This window comes from Nerophis ophidion, linkage group LG06 (assembly GCF_033978795.1).
Source record: "Nerophis ophidion isolate RoL-2023_Sa linkage group LG06, RoL_Noph_v1.0, whole genome shotgun sequence".
Classification (NCBI taxonomy): Eukaryota; Metazoa; Chordata; class Actinopteri; order Syngnathiformes; family Syngnathidae; genus Nerophis; species Nerophis ophidion.
Window position 1 is genome coordinate 70,651,261 of NC_084616.1, and position 23,281 is coordinate 70,674,541.

General features: G+C 41.2%; 1 protein-coding gene across 8 annotated transcripts in view; it reads left to right on the forward strand.

Moving 5' to 3' along the window:
* Positions 1-373: 373 nt before the first annotated feature.
* pnpla4 (patatin-like phospholipase domain containing 4) overlaps positions 374-23,281 on the forward strand; it is a 28,277-nt gene continuing 5,369 nt past the window's right edge. The window contains exons 1-6 of one of the 8 annotated variants that reach the window (XM_061904755.1): positions 374-800; positions 13,920-14,014; positions 14,100-14,235; positions 14,761-14,844; positions 22,193-22,258; positions 22,337-22,470. In XM_061904755.1, the coding sequence (XP_061760739.1) occupies positions 621-800; positions 13,920-14,014; positions 14,100-14,235; positions 14,761-14,844; positions 22,193-22,258; positions 22,337-22,470 (695 nt within the window). In that variant the 5' untranslated portion in view covers positions 374-620. Of the gene's footprint in view, positions 801-13,919; positions 14,015-14,099; positions 14,236-14,760; positions 14,845-22,192; positions 22,259-22,333; positions 22,493-23,281 lie in introns of those variants that run through there. The other 7 variants (XM_061904754.1, XM_061904758.1, XM_061904752.1 and 4 more) reach the window with 7 other exon arrangements.

Here is a 23,281-nt window from a genome sequence, read left to right on the forward strand (position 1 = left end):
ACGTTCTTCCGGTTTGACTTTTTTGAATGACGGCTGAAACCACGTATCCTGCTGGCCTGGAAACGCCTCGGGATCTCTCGGGAATGGACCAACGATTGATTGATTGATACTTTTATTAGTAGATTGCACAGTTCAGTACATATTCCGTACAATTGACCACTAAATGGTGACACCCGAATAAGTTTTTCAACTTGTTTAAGTCGGGGTCCACGTTAATCAATTCATGGTAACGAATTGGCTGGGGAGAAAAATGGAAATAATTGAATGAGTTTTACTCATTCTTACTCCGCTTTTTGGCCTACTGTGTTGAAACGAAGGAGAATCATATGTGTTACTTGTTGTGGAGTGTCTTACTTTGAAAATTCGGAATAGTTAGACGTACTTCCGGTTGCTGTCTTCCTGAGTGACGTCATGAGAGCTTGAAACCGGTTGCCTTTCGAAAGGTTTTGCTGCTCAACATATAAACAAAACAAGTTTGGGCTTTTTTTGGGGTTGTACTTGCTATTTATATGAACTATTTACGCTTTAACAAATACATTCGTTGCTCATTAACGTTCACAATGATTATGCTATGTTTTTCACTTGACACTTTGTGAGGAGATCGTCAAGAATAATTGAGGATGACCGCGGTGAATTTGTCATTCGCTGCTTGCGGGTTTCTGGGCATCTACCACCTGGGAGCTGTGGAAGCCTTCCTGCGCCATGGCGACAAGCTGCTGGCCTCCCTCAGAGCCTGTGCTGGGACCTCAGCTGGGGCTCTAGTAGCTGCTGTTATGCTCACCGCTCCTGACAAAGTCAAGGTATATACTTTTCTGTTATTCTCTTTAATTATTGTCCTTGTTCAAAAGCCCATTAATCAGGGCCGTTTCTGGCACTTTGGGGGCCCGAAGCAATAGTGTTTGGCCCCCCCTTAGCGTGGCATTTTATGATGAAGAACACACGATAAAGTGGTCCAAAGGTACGCCACAAACTATTACAATGCCCGTTTCCATATGAGTTGGGAAATTGTGTTAAATGTAAATATAAACGGAATACAATGATTTGCAAATCATTTTCAACCCATATTCAGTTGAATATGCTACAAAGACAACATATTTGATGTTCAAACCGATAAACTTTTTTTGTGTGCAAATAATCATTAACTTTAGAATTTGATGCCAGCAACACGTGACAAAGAAGTTGGGAAAGGTGGCAATAAATACTGATACAGTTGAGGAATGCTCATCAAACACTTATATGGAACATCCCACAGGTGGGCAGGCTAATTGGGAACAGGTGGGTGCCATGATTGGGTATAAAAGCAGCTTCCATGAAATGCTAAGAAATTCACAAACAAGGATGGGGCGAGGGTCACCAATTTGTAAGCAAATTGTCGAACAGTTTTAAAACAACATTTCTCGACGGGCTATTGCAAGGAATTTAGGGATTTTACCATCTACGGTCCGTAAAATCGTCAAAATGTTCAGGGAATCTGGAGAAATCACTGCACGTAAGCGATGATATTACGGACCGTTGATCCCTCAGGCGGTACTGCATCAAAAACCGCCATCAGTGTGTAAAGGATATCACCACATGGGCTCAGGAACACTTCATAAAACCACTGTCAGTAACTACAGTTGGTTGCTACATCTCTAAATGCAAGTTAAAACTCTGCTATGCAAAGAAAAAACCATTTATCAACAACACCAAGGAACGCCGCTGGCTTTGCTGGGCCAGAGCTCATCTGAGATGGACTGATGCAAAGTGGAAAAGTGTTCTGTGGTCTGACGAGTCCACATTTCAAATTATATTTGGAAACTGTGGGCGCGGTGTCTTCCGGAACAGAGGAAAATAACCATCCGGATTGTTATAGGCGCAAAGTTCAAAAGCCAGCATCTGTGATGGTATGGGGGTGTATTAGTGCCCAAGGCATGGGTAACTTACACATCTGTGAAGGCACCATTAATGCTGAAAGGTACATACAGGTTTTGGAGCAACATATGTTGTCATCCAAGCAACGTTATCATGGACGCCCCTGCTTATTTCAGCAAGACAATGCCAAGCCACGTGTTACAACAGGGTGGTGTCGTAGTAAAAGAGTGCGGGTACTTTCCTGGCCCGCCTGCAGTCCAGACCTGTCTCCTATCGAAAATGTGTGGCGCATTATGAAGCGTAAAATACAACAGCGGAGACCCCGGACTGTCGAACGACTGAAGCTCTACATAAAACAAGAATGGGAAAAAAATCCACTTTCAAAGCTTCAACAATTAGTTTCCTCAGTTCCCAAACATTTATTGAGTGTTGTTAAAAGAAAAGGTGATGTAACACAGTGGTGAACATGCCCTTTAAAAACTACTTTGGCACGTGTTGCAGCCATGAAATTCTAAGTTTTTTTTTTTTTGCAAAAAAAAAAATAAAGTTTATGAGTTTGAACATCAAATATCATGTCTTTGTAGTGCATTCAACTGAAAATGGGTTGAAAAGGATTTGCAAATCATTGTATTCCGTTTATATTTACATCTAACACAATTTCCCAACTCATTTGGAAACGGGGTTTGTACAATTCATGAGCAAAACAGGCTACATTTAAATTAAACATCCTAAAGGGGAACTGCATTGTTTTTGGAATTGCGTCCATCATTCGAAATCCTTATTTGAGACAAGCACACGTTTTTATTTTTTAATGCATTGATTTTGCCCCAAAGTGGAGGAGTTCAAGTACCTAGGAGTCTTGTTCATGAGTGAGGGAAGAGTGGATCGGTGCGGCGTCTTCAGTAATGCGGACGCTGTATCGATCAGTTGTGGTGAAGAAGGAGCTGAGCCGGAAGGCAAAGCTCTCAATTTACCGGTTAATCTATGTTCCCTTCCTCACCTACTCAGTGGCCTAGTGGGTAGAGTGTCCGCCCTGAGATCGGTAGGTTGTGAGTTCAAACCCCGGCCGAGTCATACCAAAGACTATAAAAATGGGACCCATTACCTCCCTGCTTGGCACTCAGCGTTAAGGGTTCGGAATTGGGGGTTAAATCACCATAAGTGATTCCCGGGCGCGGCACCGCTGCTGCCCACTGCTCCCCTCACCTCCCAGGGGGTGATCAAGGGTGATGGGTCAAATGCAGAGAATAATTTCGCCACACCTTGTGTGTGTGTGACAATCATTGGTACTTTAACTTTACTTTAAGCTTCAGGTTATGACCGAGAGGACAAGATCACGGGTATAAGCGGCCTTAGAGATAGGGTGAGAAGCTCTGTCATCCGGGAGGAACTCAAAGTAAAGCCGCTGCTCCTCCACATCGAGAGGAGCCAGATGAGGTGGTTCGGGCATCTGGTCAGGATGCCACCCAAACGGAGGTGTTTGGGGCACGTCCGACCGGTAGGAGGCCACAGAGAAAACCCAGGACACGTTGGGAAGACTATGTCACCCGGTTGCCTTGGGAACGCCTCGGGATCCCCCGGGAGGGAGCTAAATGAAGTAGCTGGGGAGAGGGAAGTCTGGGCTTTCCTGCTTAGGCTGTTGCCCCCGCGACCCGAACTCGGATAAGCGGAAGAAGATTGATGCATTTCATCTCGTAAATAAATGCTAGTGAAAGTGAGCTATCAACGGAGCTAATAACATTTTTGCTCTATTGCTACAATAATGTTCTTTGAAAAAACCTCCATCATTGTTTGATTTACACTGTATACGTATTAGGGCTGCGAATCTTTGGGTGTCCCACGATTCGAATCAATATCGATTCTTGGGGTCACGATTCAAAATGGATTTTTTCGATTCAACGCGATTCTCGATTCAAAAACGAGATTTTTCAGATTCAAAACGATTCTGTATTCATTCAATACATAGGATTTCAGCAGGATCTACCCCAGTCTGCTGACATGCTAGCAGAGTAGTAGATTTAAAAAAAAAAAAAGCTTTTATAATTGTAAAGGACAATGTTTTATCAACTGATTGCAATAATGTAAGTTTGTTTTAATTATTAAACGAACCAAAAATATGACTTATTTTATCTTTGTGAAAACATTGTACACAGTGTGTTGTTAAGCTTATGAGATGCGATGCAAGAGTAAGCCACTGTGACACTATCCATCCATCCATCCATCCATTTTCTACCGCTTATTCCCTTTCGTGGTCGCGGGGGGCGCTGGTGCCTATCTCAGCTACAATCGGGCGGAAGGTGGGGTACACCCTGGACAAGTCGCCACCTCATCGCAGGACCAACACAGATATACAGACAACATTCACACTCACATTCACGCACTAGGGCCAATTTAGTGTTGCCAATCAACCTATCCCCAGGTGCATGTCTTTGGAAGTGGGAGGAAGCCGGAGTACCCGGAGGGAACCCACGCATTCACGGGGAGAACATGCAAACTCCACACAGAAAGATCCCGAGCCTGGATTTGAACCCAGGACTGCAGGACCTTCGTATTGTGAGGCAGACGCACTAACCCCTCTCCCACCGTGACACTATTGTTCTTTTTTTTTTATTTTTTATAAATGTCTAATGATTATGTCAATGAGGGATTTTTAATCACTGCTATGCTGAAATGTGGCAAAAGTGGATTAATGTGGGCATAATGATTTTAGTGTTCCCAATGTTAAAAGGATAAAGCCCATCCATCCATCCATCCATCCATCCATCTTCTTCCGCTTATCCGAGGTCGGGTCGCGGGGGCAGCAGCCTAAGCAGGGAAGCCCAGACTTCCCTCTCCCCAGCCACTTCGTCTAGCTCTTCCCGGGGGATCCCGAGGCGTTCCCAGGCCAGCCGGGAGACATAGTCTTCCCAACGTGTCCTGGGTCTTCCCCGTGGCCTCCTACCGGTTGGACGTGCCCTAAACACCTCCCTCGGGAGGCGTTCGGGTGGCATCCTGACCAGATGCCCGAGCCACCTCATCTGGTTCCTCTCGATGTGAAGGAGCAGTGGCTTTACTTTGAGTTCCTCCCGGATGGCAGAGCTTCTCACCCTATCTCTAAGGGAGAGCCCCGCCACACGGCGGAGGAAACTCATTTCGGTCGCTTGTACCCGTGATCTTATCCTTTCGGTCATGACCCAAAGCTCATGACCATAGGTGAGGATGGGAACGTAGATCGATCGGTAAATTGAGAGCTTTGCCTTCCGGCTCAGCTCCTTCTTCACCACAACAGATCGGTACAACGTCCGCATTACTGAAGACGCCGCACCGATCCGCCTGTCGATCTCACGATCCACTCTTCCCCCACTCGTGAACAAGACTCCTAGGTACGTGAACTCCTCCACTTGGATAAAGCCATTGTTTACAAATTTAGTAAATAAATAACCCAAAAATTTATATTTTGTTGTTTTCTTACTGTACCACAAATGAACCGAACCGTGACCTCTAAACCGAGGTACGTAGCAAACCGACATTTTTGTGTACTGTTACACTCCTAGCAGTTTTAAATTTTTTATTTCACTAAATAAGGGTTTATCACTTGCAACTTTTAAAAATTGTGCATTTATAGTAAAAAAACTGTTAAATGATTTCCCATTACATTTGTTAAATTAATGGAAGTGTGCAAAACTGGAACATAAGTGCTCTAAAATAAAGGAGCTGGTTGGGTCTCTTGGTGAGATGGCTCGTTGCAGTCAGCCAAATTTAAGAACTGTCTGCATTACTTTACTTACAATAAATATCGACGATTCACATTTACTATTCGATTTTATTATGGTTCATGTCTGAATTGCGATGCATCTTAAAGGCCTACTGAAACCCACTACTACCGACCACGCAGTCTGATAGTTTATATATCAATGATGAAATATTAACATTGCAACACATGCCAATACGGCCGGTTTAGTGTACTAGATTGCAATTTCAAATTTCCCGCGGCGTTTCTTGTTGAAAATGTTGCGTAATGATGACACGTGCGCGTGACATCACGGACTGTAGAGGACATATTTGCGCAGCACCATTTGCGACTAAAAGTCGTCTCTTTTCATCGCGCAATTACACAGTATCTTGGACTTCTGTGTTGCTGAATCTTTTGCAATTTGTTCAATTAATAATGGAGAAGTCAAAGTAGAAAGATGGAGTTGGGAAGCGTTAGCCTTTAGCCACACAAACACACTGTGATTCCTTGTTTAAAATTCCCGGAGGTGAAGCTTTACTATGGATCAGAGCGGTCAAGCGAACATGGTTCCCGACCACTTGTCAACCGGCAGGTTTCGGTGAGAAAATTGTGGTAAAAAGTCGCCTCTTACCAGAGAGAACAGCTGAGCTTACATGCAGCTGCTGTCGACTTCCCTCAGACACTGGCCTCAAGACACCCGTGGACACACCCCTCCGACTATCAGGTACTATTTAATCTCACTAAAACACTAGCAACACAATAGAAAGATAAGGGGATTTCCCAGAATTATCCTAGTAAATGTGTCTAAAAACATCTGAATCCGTCCCAAATGCCTTTTTTTTTTTAACTTTATTTATTTATTTATCTTTCTAGTCCTTCGCTATCAATATCGTCATCCACAAATCTTTCATCCTTGCTCAAATTAATGGGGAAATTGATGTTTTCTCGGTCCGAATAGTTCTTGCTGCTGGAGGCTCCCATTATAAACAATGTGAGGACGTGAAGAGCCCTCACCCTTGTGATGTCATCGTCTGCGACTTCCGGTAAAGGCAAGGCTTTTTTATCAGCACCAAAAGTTGCGAACTTTATTGTGGATGTTCTCTACTAAATCCTTTCAGCAAAAATATGGCAATATCGCGAAATGATCTAGTATGACACATAGAACGGACCTGCTATCCCGTTTAAATAAGAAAATCTCATTTCAGTAGACCTTCAAAATCGATTATTTCCCCCACCTGTATGGTAGAGGCAGTTATAGTGAGTAAGCAATTTTAAACAGGTGGGTTTTGAGTCTTGATTTGAAAGTAGGAAGTGAGTCAATATTGCAGATGTCAGATAAGAGAGAATCCCAAAGTTTGGGAGCAGAGTGACCGAAAGCTCTGCTGCCCATGGTGATGAGGCGGGATGGATGGAAGAGGAGTATCTGAGTAAGTGTGCTGGAGGAACGATGTGGAGGAGGTCAGACAAACAAATAAGGAGGGGTGAAGATGTAGATGTCCTTGAAGGTATATAGAGGACTTTGTACCTAATTATTTGCCTGATCCAGAGCCAGTGAAGTTTTTGCAGGTTGGGTTTGATGTGAAGGAATGGGGGGGGTTTGGTTATGATCCGGGCAGCAGAGTTATGGACCAGTTGGGTCTTGTGTAATTTTTTCATGAAAAAAAAGAGTATTATGGAGTTGCAGGTGTCAGCTGAGTACAAGTGGGGGTGTAGGCAGTCCTGAGTTTAGAAAATGTTGTAAAATAATGACAATAGCGCCTCAGTGTGACCCATTGTTGAAAGTGATTAGGCTGGAGCAGTGGTTCAATCAATGTTTACTTATATAGCCCTAAATCACTAGTGTCTCAAAGGGCTGCACAAACCACTACGACATCCTTGGTAGGCCCACATAAGGGCAAGGAAAACTCACACCCAGTGGGACGTCGGTGACAATGATGACTATGAGAACCTTGGAGAGGAGGAAAGCAATGGATGTCGAGCGCGTCTAACATGATACTGTGAAAGTTCAATCCATAATGGATCCAACACAGTCGCGAGAGTCCAGTCCAAAGCGGATCCAACACAGCAGCGAGAGTCCCGTTCACAGCGGAGCCAGCAGGAAACCATCCCAAGCGGAGGCGGATCAGCAGCGCAGAGATGTCCCCAGCCGATACACAGGCAAGCAGTACATGGCCATCGGATCAGACCGGACCCCCTCCACAAGGGAGAGTGGGACATAGGAGAAAAAGAAAAGAAACGGCAGATCAACTGGTCTAAAAAGGGAGTCTATTTAAAGGCTAGAGTATACATAGAGTATACATAGTACATAGTACATAGTATATATAGAGTATACAAATGAGTTTTAAAGTGAGACTTAAATGCTTCTCAACCTTTTTTCAGTGTGAATTTTTTTTTTTAATTCAAGTACCCCCTAATCAAAGCAAAGCATTTTTGGTTGAAAAAAATACATAAAGAAGTAAAATACAGCACTATGTCATCTGTTTTTGATTTATTAAATGGTATAATAGTACAAAATACTGCTCATTTGTAGTGGTCTTTCTTGAACTATTTTGAAAAAAATATATAAAAATAACTAAAAATTGGAAAGAAAAATAAACAAGTGTTTCAATTATAAATAAAGATTTCTACACATAGAAGTAATCATCAACTTAAAGTGCCCTCTTTGGGGATTGTAATAGAGATCCATCTGGATTCATGAACTTAATTCTAAACATTTCTTCACAAAAATGAAATCTCTAACATCAATATTTATGAAACATGTGCACAAAAAATCTAGCTGTCAACAGTGAATATATTTTTCACAGTTTATGATTTTATATTCATATTTTGTAGAAGTATTATTCAATAAATATTTTTAGAAAGGGTTGTTGAATTGTTGCTATTTTTAGAAAATGTATTAAATTGTATAATAGTTCAAAAAATTGCTCATTTGTAGTGGTCTTTCTTGAACTATTTGGAAGAAAATATATAAAAATAACTAAAAACTTGTGGAAAAATAAACAAGTGATTCAATTATGAATAAATATTTCTACACATAGAAGTAATCATCAACTTAAAGTGCCCTCTTTGGGGATTGTAATAGAGATCCATCTGGATTCATTAACTTAATTCTAAAAAATTCTTCACAAAAATTACATCTTTAACATCATTATTTATGGAAAATGTGCACAAAAAATCTAGCTGTCAACACTGAATATATTTTTTCACAGTTTATGATTTTATATTCATATTTTGTTGAAGTATTATTCAATAAATATATTTAGAAAGGGTTGTTGAATTGTTGCTATTTTTAGAAAATGTATTGAATTGTATAATAGTTCAAAAAATTGCTCATTTGTAGTGGTCTTTCTTGAACTATTTGGAAGAAAATATATAAAAATAACTAAAAACTTGTGGAAAAATAAACAAGTGATTCAATTATAAATAAAGATTTCTACACATAGAAGTAATCATCAACTTAAAGTGCCCTCTTTGGGGATTGTAATAGAGATCAATCCCTATTCATTAACTTAATTCTAAACATTTTTTCACAAAAATTACATCTTTAACATCATTATTTATGGAACATGTGCACAAAAAATCTAGCTGTCAACGCTGAATATATTTTTCACAGTTTATGATTTTACATTCATAATTTGTTGAAGTATTATTCAATAAATATATTTAGGAAGGATTGTTGAATTGTTCCTATTTTTAGAAAATGTATTAAATTGTATAATAGTTCAAAAAATTGCTCATTTGTACTGATCTTTCTTGAACTATTTGGAAAAAAAGATATAACAATAACTAAAAACTTGTTGAAAAAATAAACACGTGATTCAATTGTAAATAAAGATTTCTACACATAGAAGTAATCATCAACTTAAAGTGCCCTCTTTGGGGATTGTAATAGAGTTCCATCTGGATTCATGAACTTAATTCTAAACATTTCTTCAAAAAAAAAGAAATTTTCAATATTTATGGAACATGTCCACAGTTTATGAATTTATATTCATATTTTGTTGAAGTATTATTCAATAAATATACTTATGAAGGATTTTTGAATTGTTGCTATTTTTAGAACATTTTTAAAAATCTCACGTACCCCTTGGCATACCTTCAAGTACCCCCAGGGGTACGCGTACCCCCATTTGAGAACCACTGGGCTGGAGCAATAGTCTTTTAGTTTGGGTGATGAAGTCCTTGTAAAAATAGATTATGGGTTTCATGCATTTAATTTGGATGGTGAGACCAGTCTGTTTATGGAGCCGCTCAAGCTGGCAATAGTTTTGCTTTAGCTTTCGGGGACTTGGGGGGGATACCAGGTACCAGTGTTGGTGAAAGACAGATTGGGATTTTACTGGTGCAAGTACGTTTGAAATGCTGCTACCTGAAATCCCGCCGGACATTTCCAAATCATTTTTTTAGATCATCAGTATGGAAATTATAGCTGCCATTATGGTGTGCAGTGATGTTTTCAAATTACCGTGAGTTTTGAACGATACAAAGTATTTCAATGGTTGAAATCTGCTGTTTTGCATGATACACTAGTTACTATGGTAATCTAATTAGTTACTATGCTAATCTAATTTGTTACTGTGGTAATCTAAGTCATGGCAGCTCAGCTGAGCGTTTCCACAGAGTGTTTCCAGAGCAGTCAACCTGAAATGCGGGTGTCATGGACAGACGCGGAAAGACATTTTTACAAAAAAGTTCTAAAGCTTAGTGATGTATCAGATTGTAATTGTTTTTTTTTTTTCTTACCCTTCACTTTCATATTTCGCTGTGTTTGTTGCATTGTTTGATTGTAAAATATGTCGATCGAGAGGTGGTGTGACGTTCATATGTTGTCAATATTCAGTGTTTTATCGTTCATGGTTTATATTGTAAATCCCACAAGCTTTATTTTCATGTACATTCTAGGTGTCTCGTTCAGTAAAAAAATATATAAAATACCATTCTGTTTTTTTAAGACAGTCTCTCATAACTTTTTTAGCATTCAATCAGACATTATTGTGAGTTTTTGTATTAGTGTTCCTAAAAATCAGGTAAACCGGCCCTCAGACACATTTTTTTCTCTAATTCCGCTGGTAATCAGTATTAAAAATAATGTTGAAAATATAAAACATTCTCATGCATTTTAATCCATCCATTCGTTTTCTACCACACCTGTTCAAGAAGTCGCATCAATGGTATGAAGTATTTTATTTGTTATTTGTTAGCTTCAGAATAAAAATGTTATAAAACAAAAATAAGACTTATTATACTCTAAAAATGGGGGCTTCACGGTGGAAGAGGGGTTAGTACGTCTGCCTCACAATACGAAGGTCCTGCAGTCCTGGGTTCAAATCCAGGCTCGGGATCTTTCTGTGTGGAGTTTGCATGTTCTCCCCGTGAATGCGTGGGTTCCCTCCGGGTACTCCGGCTTCCTCCCACTTCCAAAGATAAGCACCTGGGGATAGGTTGATTGGCAACACTAAATTGGCCCTAGTGTGTGAATGTGAGTGTGAATGTTGTCTGTCTATCTGTGTTGGCCCTGCGATGAGGTGGCGACTTGTCCAGGGTGTACCCCGCCTTCCGCCCGATTGTAGCTGAGATAGGCGCCAGCGCCCCCTGCGACCTTTAAAGGGAATAAGCGATAGAAAATGGATGGATGGATACTCTAAAAATGTTGGTCTTACTTAAAAATGCATACATATTTTTTTTTTTCAGTGTTAAAAAACATTATATGCCTCTCACGGTAATACACTTTAAAATATTTGGCTTTAATGGCTCTCTCAGCCAAAAATGTTCCCGACCCCTATAATAAGTTTGAAAAACATCATAAAAATGTTCCTCATTGCTTCATTTTCAAAAAAAGAAAACGTACATCTAAATCGCCTGTCAGAAGCATATCAGCTGACTGTGCAGCTAAATGGAGTTGACACCCGGCTAATGTGAGGAAAGAAAGTCGAAGAGAAGGGTATTTGAAGATAATTCATGCGTTTCTCGTTCAAGCCTATGTAAACTACCCTCATTCTTTTGACATTGCTAACGACAATGACGTCTGACTGTACGCCGTGTGCGAATATGTCTCCTCTGGGTGGGCACGAGGCAGCCATGATTGGCAATTACTAAAACCAATCAAATCGAGTATTTCCTCTGGCTTGTGAAAAATGCTTTATGACATTTGTGAAGTGAAGTGAATTATATTTATATAGCGCTTTTTCTCTAGTGACTCAAAGCGCTTTTACGTAGTGAAACCCAATATCTAAGTTACATTCAAACCAGTGTGGGTGGCACTGGGAGCAGGTGGGTAAAGTGTCTTGCCCAAGGACACAACGGCAGTGACTAGGATGGCGGAAGCGGGAATCGAACCTGCAACCCTCAAGTTGCTGGCCCGGCCACTCTACCAACCGAGCTAAACCGCCCCAAACTTTAACTTCTAATTGTGAGAAATAAGGAAATAGATTGATTGGCAAGACTAAATTGGCCCTAGTGTGTGAATGTGAGTGTGAATGGTGTCTGTCTATTTGTGTTGGCCCTGCGATGAGGTGGCGACTTGTCCAGGGTGTACACCGCCTTCCGCCCGATTGTAGCTGAGATAGGCACCAGCGACCCCAAAGGGAATAAGCGGTAGAACATGGATGGATGTTAAATATGTTGTCTCAAAGGCCTGCTGAAATGAGATTTTCTTATTTAAACGGGGATAGCAGGTCCATTTTATGTGTCATACTTGATAATTTCACGGTATTGCCATATTCTTGCTGAAAGGATTTAGTAGAGTACATCCACGATAAAGTTTGCAACTGTCGGTGTTAAGAGAAAAGCCCTGCCTCTACCGGAAGTCGCAGACAATGACGTCACATGTTTGATGGCTCCTCACATATTCACATTGTTTTTAAAGGGAGCCTCCAACAAAAAGTGCTATTCAGACCGAGAAAACGACAATTCCCGCATTAATTTGAGCGAGGATGAAAGATTCGTGTTTGGGGATATTGATAGCGACGGACTAGAAAAATAAAAAATAAAAAACGAGTTAAAAAATCAAAAAACGCGATTGCATTGGGCCGGATTCCGATGTTTTTAAACACATTTACTGGGATAATTCTGGGAAATCCCTTATCTTTCTATTGTGTTGCTAGTGTTTTGGTGAGTTTAATATTACCTGATAGTCAGAGGTGTACGTCTACGGGTGTCTTGACGCCAATGTCTCAGGGGAGTCGACGGCAGCTGTACGGACGGCACAAGCTCAGCTGATATCCGGTAAATGGCGACTTTTTAACCACAATTTTCTCACTGAAACCTGCTGGTTGACATTCGGTTGGGATCCATGTCTGCTAGTAAAGTACAAACCGATTGTTAGTCCGGCAACATGTTGTGTGCAGCTTCCGCAATCACACGTACAAGATTGAAAGGCATACTGGGTGATACAGAGTACACTGATGCTTGTGATATAAACAATTTTAACACGCTTACTAATCTGCGCCACGCTGTGAAGCCACACCAAACAGGATTGACAAACACATTTTGGGAGAACATCCTCACAGTAACACAACATAAACGCAACACAACAAATACCCAGAATCCTTTGTATCTGTGACTCACCCTGAATATATTTTACACCCTCGCGCCCCCAACCCTGCCCACCTTACCGACGCACGTGGGGCGGGGGGGGGGGTTGTTGCTGCTAGCGGGGTGTATAAAATAGTCAGGAAGGGTCATGGATACAAAGGATTCTGGGTATTTGTTGTGTTGCGTTTATGTTGTGTTACTGGGAGGATGGTCTCCTGAAATGTGTTTGTCAATCTTGTTTGGTGTGGCTTCACAGCGTGGCGCATATTACTAAGAGTGTTAAAATTGTTTATATCACAACCATTAGTGTACTCTGTGTCACCCAGTATGCCTTGCAGTCGTGTGCGTGTTGCTGCGGAAGCCACACACAACATGTTGCTGGACTGACAAACGTTTCGAACATGTTGTTGAAAGCGACAAAGCCAATGGCTTCATAGCATGCCCTAATACTTATTATCTGGGTGACTGCCGGCAGTCATACTAGAGAGTATTAGCGTCTCCTATTGTCTTCTTCGCTTTGTGACACGGGTCTTAAATGGCTCTTTGAATGGTAAAGGATTCCGATCCCAGAACCATGCATATAAAATATTTCCGGATGGTTCAACCGTCACCCGCCCGAATCTAATTAAAATCTATTTTTTCGTCATGTCACCCGCCCGACCCGCGGTTTATCCGCTGACTCCGCGGATGAGACCGCAAACCACGCATCTAATATGTAGCAACATTTTTTTGTCTTAATAAATCACAGTTATTTGTTCACCAACATTTCTAATAGTGCCTGTTATTTTATATTGTGTTACCTTGTGACATGTTTCTCTTTCAGCACTGCAAAGACTTTACGTATAATTTAGCTACTGATGTGAGACAACAGAGATTTGGGGCCGTCACCCCAGGATACAATGTCTTGCTCAAGCTGCGGTAACCACACACCAGATGATGTCTTACAACAACTGGAGCAGACAGACTTAAAAGTGTTGGACTAAAAATGTCTGCCTCTTTGCAGGGAAGGGATTGAAGAGATGCTTCCTGCTGATGCCCACATTCTGGCATCTGATCGCCTTCATGTCTCATTGACGCATTTCAAAAGCGGGAAGAACCACATCGTGTCCGAGTTTAAGTCCAAAGAAGACCTCATCAAGGTGCGTATACACACACACACTAACCCACTGTACATATCAATCGTGTACTTTTAAAACACTGACAAATCTTTACCTGTTCTGGGTGGTTAGACTGCTGATGTCCATACTTGCCAACCCCTCCCAGATTTTCCGGGAGACTCCCGAAATTCCTCCCGGGACAAATTTTCTCCCGAAATTCAGGCGGAGCTGGAGGCCACGCCCCCTCCAGCTCCATGCGGACCTGAGGGAGGACAGTCTGTTTTCACGTCCGCTTTCCCACAATATAAACAGCGTTACTGCCCAATGACGTTATAACTGTAGAATGATCAAGGGCGAATTCTTGTTTTCTTATGTGGGTTTTTACTGTTAGGCAATTTCATTAACATCCTCCCAGCGCGGTAACAACAAACAACAACAGCAGTCACGTTTTCGTCGACCGTAAAGCAGTTCGTCTGACATAAACAGCAATGTTGTGACACTCGTCAACAGGACAATACTGCCATCTACTGTACATGCATATGTGACAATAACATCTATGGCTTTTAGAGAGTGCAGTGCAAAACTGCGCACACAACAAGGAGACGAAGCAGAAGAACGAGGAAGATACAGCCGTGGCGACGCCGACGACGAGTAAGATGAAGAAATACGCTTGTAAGTTCCAAGCAGCAGCTGCGATTGGACCTGGATAGCTTCCGGGAAGAAGTAGAGGACTACCAAGTGCTTGGCAGGGAAGATCTTCCTCAAGTAGCAAAGATTGACCGGTTTTAGGCCCATGCTTGGGAGAGATGGAAGATTCCAGACTTTAGTGCATTTGATGAAAGCACTTTTGTGCGTGCCACACAGCAATGCATCATCAGAGAAGGTGTTCAGCATGGTTAGAAAAATAGTGACAGAGAATAGAACAAGGATGGACAATTCATCCCTTAACTCAACAATGAGTAGATGACTGTTATGTGTGTGTATATGTGTAAATAAATGAACACTGAAATTCAAGTATTTCTTATATATATATATATATATATATATATATATATATATATATATATATATATGGGCTTCACGGTGGCAGAGGGGTTAGTGCGTCTGCCTCACAATACGAAGTTCCTGCAGTCCTGGGTTCAAATCCAGGCTCGGGATCTTTCTGTGTGGAGTTTGCATGTTCTCCCCGTGACTGCGTGGGTTCCCTCCGGGTACTCCGGCTTCCTCCCACTTCCAAAGACATGCACCTGGGGATAGGTTGATTGGCAACACTAAATTGGCCCTAGTGTGTGAATGTGAGTGTGGATGTTGTCTGTCTATCTGTGTTGGCCCAGCGATGAGGTGGCGACTTGTCCAGGGTGTACCCCGCCTTCCGTCCGATTGTAGCTGAGATAGGCGCCAGCGCCCCTCGCGACCCCAAAAGGGAATAAGCGGTAGAAAATGGATGGATGGATATATATATATATATATATATTTATAGCTAGAATTCACTGAAAGTCAATTATTTATTTCTTTATTCTGTGTTGGCCCTGCGATGAGTTGGCGACTTGTCCAGGGTGTACCCCGCCTTCCGTCCGATTGTAGCTGAGATAAGCGCCAGCGCCCCTCGTGACCCCATAAGGTAATAAGCGGTAGACAATGGATGGATGGATATATGAAATACTTGACTTGGTGAATTCTAGCTGTAAATATACTCCGCCCCACCCCCGACCACACCCCCCCACGGGCCACCCCCCTCCTCCCGAAATCAGAGGTCTCAAAGTTGGCAAGTATGCTGACGACAGATGTGTAAGCGGGACTGTGTTGACAGTTAATGTTACATCAGATGTGTTAGCGGGACAGTTGAGAGTTAAGAATTAATCGTTCATAGAAGAGTTCATTGGAACTGCTTGGGGTAATTTTTGACCCCACTTGTGAAAGAGTGAGTGGTGATAAACACGGCAATTCCTTAATATTAATGAAAACATAAATTTAAATTAAAATGACCTCATGTCAAAGATGTTTGAGAAATACTTGGAATATGAAATTACTATACCTCTTTGATTTAAAAGGTTTTGAAGAATAATAACCCAGTTATTGCAAAAACACATTGATTTGAATTAGGGTCATTTTTGACCCCATTCGTGGAAGTGTCGGTATTAGTAGGATGGGCATCCAAGGGTTTTAGTCGTTTTTACTTGTTTATAATAATCAAAATCCACTTCAGATCAATTGTCCAGCCCTAGATAGGGTTATAGTATCCATACTTGTGCAAATGAATATTGTACTGTTTGAGTGTTAATACATTCAGTATTGATTCTCTTTACAAAATTAGCACGTACTCCTTCGCCAGGACCACTACATGCAGCCCTCTGTTATTTGAAAGTTTCTTTCGTAATTTTGTGACTATAATCTACTTCTTCTAAGCACTATCCTTTAAAGGAATACTGAAACCCACTACTACCCACCACACAGTCTGTTAGTTTATACATCAATGATGAAATATTAACAATATGGCTTTTATCGTTTACTAAATTACAATTTCGTCTTGAAAACGTCGTGTAATGATGACGTGTACGCAAGACGTCACGGGTTTTTAGGAAGTATAAGCGCTACGTACACACACAGCTAAATGTCGTCTGCTTTAACGGCATAATTGTACAGTATTTTGGACATCTGTGTTGCTGAATCTTTTGCAATATGTTCAATTAATATTGGAGAAGTCACAGTAGAAAGATGGAGTTGAGAAGCTTTAGCCTTTAGCCACACTAACACACGGTGATTCCTTGTTTAAAATTCCCGGAGGTTAAAATTTACAATGGATCAGAGCGCGGTCAAGCAGACATGGATTCCAACCGAATGTCAACCAGCAGGTTTCGGTGAGAAAATTGTGGTTTAAAAGTCAGTTCTTACCGGAGAAAAAGTGGGGCTTGTGCCGTCCATAGCTGCCGTCGACTCCCCTGAGACACTGCGCGTCAAGACACCCGTGGAGACACCCTTCCGACTATCAGGTAATATTAAACTCACTAAAACACGAGCAACACAATAGAAAGATAAGGGATTTCCCAGAATTATCCTAGTAAATATCTCTAAAAACATCGGAATCCGTCCCAATGCTATCGCGTTTTTTTATTTTTTAACTCATTTTTTATTTTTCTAGTCCGTCGCTATCAATATCCTCAAACACAAATCTTTCAGCCTCGCTCAAATTAATGCGGAAATTGTCGTTTTCTCGGTCCGAATAGCACTTTTTGTTGGAGGCTCCCATTAAAAACAATGTGAATATGTGAGGAGCCATCAAACATGTGACGTCATCGTCTGCGACTTCCGGTAAAGGCAGGGCTTTTCTCTTAACACCGACAGTTGCGAACTTTATCGTGGATGTTCTGTACTAAATCCTTTCAGCAAAAATATGGCAATATCGTGAAATTATCAAGTATGACACATAGAATGGACCTGCTATCTCCGTTTAAATAGGAAAATCTCATTTCAGTAGGCCTTTATAGGCCTACTGAAACCCACTACTACAGACCACGCAGTCTGATAGTTTATATATCAATGATGAAATATTAACATTGCAACACATGCCAATACGGCCTTTTTAGTTTACTAAATTGCAATTTTAAATTTCCCGCGAAATATCCTGTTGAAAACGTCGCGGTATGATGACGCGAGGGTTTGACGTCTCGGGTTGTAGCGGACATTATTTTCCAGCCCGATCCAAGCCATAAGTAGTCTGCTTTAATGGCATGATTAAACAGTATTCTGGACATCTGTGTTGCTGAATCTTTTGCAATTTGTTCAATTAATAATGGAGAAGTCAAAGTAGAAAGATGGAGTTGGGAAGCTTTAGCCTTTAGCCACACAAACACACGGCGTTTCCTTGTTTAAAATTCCGGGAGGTGAAGCTTTACTATGGAACAGAGCGGTCAAGCGAACATGGATCCCGACTACATGTCAACCGGCAGTTTTCGGTGAGAAAATTGTGGTAATAAGTTGGCTCTTACCGGAGATCAGCGGAGTTTCTGTCCTGCTGCAGCTGCCGTGACTTCCCTCAGAGACTCTGGCATCAACACACTCGTGGCCACAACCCTCTGACTTTCAGGTACTATTTAACTCACTAAAACAGTAGCAACACAATAGAAAGATAAGGGATTTCCCAGAATTATCCTAGTAAATGTGTCTAAAAACATCCGAATCGCTCCCACTGCAATCGCCTTTTTTTTTCTAGTCCTTCACTCTATATTTCTTCATCCACGAATCTTTCATCCTCGCTCAATTTAATGGGGAAATTGTCGCTTTCACGATTGTAAACAACGTGAGGATGTGAGGAACCCTCACACCGGTGACGTCACATCTGCTACTTCCGGTAAAGGCTAGGCTATTTTATTAGCGACCAAAAGTTGCGAACTTTATCGTCAATGTTTTCTACTAAATCCTTTTAGCAAAAATACGGCAATATAGCGAAATGATCAAGTATGACACATAGAATGGACCTGCTATCCCCGTTTAAATAACAGAATCTCATTTCAGTAGGCCTTTAAACTCACTTTGTTTTGACCCATGGTTGGAAAAACAATGTTATGTTTTGCTCGATCTTACAGGGTACACTGTGACATTCTCTGTGCTGATTAGTTGTTGGGAGGCTTGTGACGCAAGTTTTTGCTCGTACTAATTAATCAGCAGAAAGCTCATAGCCCAGGGGTAGGGAACCTATGGCTCTAGAGCCAGATGTGGCTCTTTTGATGACTGCATCTGGCTCTCGGATAAATCTGAGCTGACATTGCTTAATTAATAATTCCACTTGTAATCACAGTGTTGAAAATAACGTTCATAATATAAAACATTCTCATGCTTTTTTATGTTCAAGAAGTTGCATTAATGGTAAGAAGTAATTTATTTATTATTGGTTAGTGTGGGGCTTGCCCTCCTGGGGGTTCTTCAGACCACCAAGAGCCTGTTTTAGGGTTACAATACTGTTTTATTTAATTTTTCTCTCAGTTGCTTTCCAGCAATTGTCTTTTTCTCTTTCGTCCTCACTCGCGCTCTGGCTCCAGCCCCAACCCTGTCTCTCCTCCTGGCTGCTGCTTATAAAAGAGCGACAGGTGATTAGATAACAAGGCCCAGGTGGGCCTTCTACGCACCTGTCGCTGATTTCGAGGCCGGTCCTGGCAACATCCTGCTTTGCTGCAGGCCCGCAGGCCACACCCCTTCCACAGTTAGCTTCAGAATAACAATGTTATTACAAAGAATTAGAAACTTATTATACTCTGGAAATGTTGGTCTTACTTAAAAATGCACGCGTTTAGTTGTGTTCAGTGTTAAAAAAAAACATTATATGGCTCTTAGGGAAATACATTTTAAAATATTTGGATTCTTGGCTCTCTCAGCCAAAAAGGTTCCCGACCCCTGTCATAGCCCAAAAAACTTGTGGACTTTGGCTCTCTTGAGTGAAAATGGGCATATATCAGACATAGTTTCAAGTAGTAATACATCATAATTGAATTTATAAACTGTGACTACTTTGATTAAACTTTTCAATAATTTCGTTATTTTTATAATTTACAAATCCCGAACAATAGATGGCACACTAAATTGGCCCTAGTGTGTGAATATGAGTGTGAATGTTGTCTGTCTATCTGTGTTGGCCCTGTGATGAGGTGGCGACTTGTCCAGGGTGTACACCGCCTTCCGCCCATTGTTGCTGAGATAGGCGCCAGCGTCCCCGCAACCCCAAAAGGGAATAAGCGGTAGAGAATGGATGGATGGATAGATGTTATTTTGTAATCAGGGTCATCTTATAATCGTGTTAGCACTGTACTTCACACATCCATCCAGCCATTTTCTACCGCTTGTCCCTTTCGGGGTCACGGAGGGTTCTGGAGCTTTTCTCAGCTGGATTCCGGCGGAAGGCGGTGTAGACTCTGGACAAGTCACCACCTCATCACAGGGCCAAGACAGATAGACAGACCACATTCACACACTAGGGCCAATTTAGTGTTGCCAATCAACCTATCCCCTGAGCCTGGGATTGAACGTTTAACATGCAATAACCCTTGTCCACCGTGCTGCCGTGTACTTTTCTTAATTATTACTAATTAATTTCTAATGATAATAGTACCAATTAGCTTTATTTAAATAATGCATTTTAAAGATACTCAAAGACAATTTGCAAAAAGTAATAAGAACAAAAAAACAACACAAGTGTATATTGAAACAAGGAAATGAGAATACAAAATAATAATTGAGTTGTGCAGTATTACGAACCCCGTTTCCATATGAGTTGGGAAATTGTGTTAGATGTAAATGTAAACAGAATACAATGATTTGCAAATCCTTTTCAACCCATATTCAATTGAATGCACTACAAAGACAAGATATTTGATGTGCAAAAAAAAATTTACTTGCAATTTCATGGCTGCTACACGTGCCAAAGTAGTTGCAAAAGGGCATGTTCACCACTGTGTTACATCACCTTTTCTTTAAACAACATTCAATAAACGTTTGGGAACTGAGGAAACTAATTGTTGAAGCTTTGAAAGTGGAATTCTTTCCCATTCTTGTTTTATGTAGAGCTTCAGTCGTTCAACAGTCCGGGGTCTCCGCACAGGTCTGGACTGCAGACGGGCCAGGAAAGTACCCGCACTCTTTTACTACGAAGCCACACTGTTGTAACACGTGGCTTGGCATTGTTTTGCTGAAATAAGCAGGGGCGTCCATGTTAACGTTGTTTGGATGACAACATAGTTGCTCCAAAACCTGTTTGGACCATTCAGCATTAATGGTACCTTCACAGATGTGTAAGTTACCCATGCCTTGGGCACTAATACACCCCCATACTATTACTGATGCTGGCTTTTGAACTTTGCGCCTATAGCAATCCGGATGGTTATTTTCCTCTTTGTTCCGGAGGACACCACGTCCACAGTTTCCAAATATAATTAGAAATGTGGACTCATTAGACCACAGAACACTTTACCACTTTGCATCAGTCCATCTTAGATAAGCTCAGGCCCAGCGAAGCCGGCGCCGTTCCTTGGTGTTGTTGATAAATGGCTTTGGCTTTGCATAGTAGAGTTTTAACTTGCACTTACAGATGTAGAGACCAACTGTAGTTACTAACAGTAGTTTTATGAAGTGTTCTTGAGCCCATGTGGTGATATCCTTTACACACTGATGTCAGTTTTTGTAGCAATACCGCCTGAGGGATCAAAGTTCCGTAATATCATCGCTTATGTGCAGTAATTTCTCCAGATTCTCTGAACCTTTTGAGGATTTTATGGACCGTAAATGTTAAAATGCCTAAATTCCTTGCTATAGCTCGTTGAGAAATGTTGTTCTAAAACTGTTCGACAATTTGCTTACAAATTGGTGACTCTCACCCCATCCTTGTTTGTGAATTACTTAGCATTTCATCGAAGCTGCTTTTATACTCAATCATGGCTCCCACCTGTTCCCAATTAGCCTGCACACCTGTGGGATGTTCCAAATAAGTGTTTGATGAGCATCCCTCAACTTTATCAGTATTTATTGCCCCCTTTCCCAACTTTTTTGTCACATGTTGCTGGCATCAAATTCTAAAAAAAAATGTTTTACAGTTTTTACATCAAATATGTTGTCTTTGTAGCATATTCAACTGAATATGGGTTGAAAAGGATTTGCAAATCATTGTATTCCTTTTATATTTACATCTAACACAATTTCCCAACTCATATGGAAACAGGGTTTTTAAAAATTGTTTTAGGGGAATTTATAGCAGTTATTTGAAGGTTGTAGACGTTTCTACACATTACACAAAATCACCTTGGTTTAATAAACAGTCACAGTAAAAACAAGACTGATTTTGAATATCAGAATAAGATTGTACGAGATTTCAGCTTAAACTTCAGACTCAACACTTTAAAAGTTGTAATTACATGTTGTTGCAGTTCAAGGCTAATCTCCTTTCAAGCTCATCCATTTTTATTAATGTAGCTGTGAATCATTCATCTTGTTTATTTGTGTTTGTTACTCCTTTAAGGCTCTCCTGGCTAGCAGCTTTGTGCCAATCTATGCTGGATTCCAACCGGTGGACTTCCAAGGACAGGTACTCGCTACTCTTGGTCTTCATTGCAAATCCATGTGATAAGTTTGCATTTATGTTTTTTATTATGTTTGTCAGTAGAAGTGGATTGATGGCGGATTCACTGATAGCCTTCCGATCCTGCCTGTGGGTCGAACCATCACTGTGTCCCCGTTCGCTGGGCAGCAGAACGTGTGCCCTTTGCACAAGGGCAGTGAGTTTAAGACTCAACTTAGGTTGGCCAATATGAAAATAAATGTGGGTACTTCAGAGTGTCTCAAAAGTCTGAAAAAATTTGCAGAAATACACTTACCATATTTCCTTGAATAGCCGCCAGGCATGTAATATGCGCCTGCCTTGAATTACTGCCGGGTCAACCTCGCTCCCCAAATTTACTATGTGGCTTTTATTATGTGTAAACCAGGGGTCTTGTTCCACAACCATACAGAACACACTGATGGTTGTGATAGATAGATAGTACTTTATTGATTCCCTCAGGACAGTTCCTTCAGGAAAATTAAAATTCCAGCAGCAGTGTACAGAGTTGAGATCAATTTAAAGAAAAAAATAAAAAGGAAATAATGGGGGTTTAAAAGGAAACAAAATAGAGAAATATTACAAAAAGAATAAAAACAATGGGAATAACAATATAACAGTAAAATAAGAATATAACAAGACAAAGTAGGCAGTAGTGACCATGTTATGAAAACGTATTGCACTGTTAATGTTTTGCATCCCCTGTCATCCTAATACCCCCCATCCCCCGTCCCAGAGAGGAGTTGTACAGTCTAATGGCGTGTGGGACTAAGGAGTTCTTGAGTCTATTAGTCCTGCACTTGGGATGAAGCAGTCTAGCACTGAACAGGCTCCTCTGGCTACTGATAACGCTATGCAGAGGGTGACTGGCATCATCCAGGATGCTCACTAGTTTGTCAACAGTCCTCTTCTCTGCCACCGTCACCAGTGAGTCCAGTTTCATTCCCATTGTAGAACCGGCCCGCCTGATCAGTTTCTCAAGTCTGGAGCTGTCCTTCTTAGATGTACTGC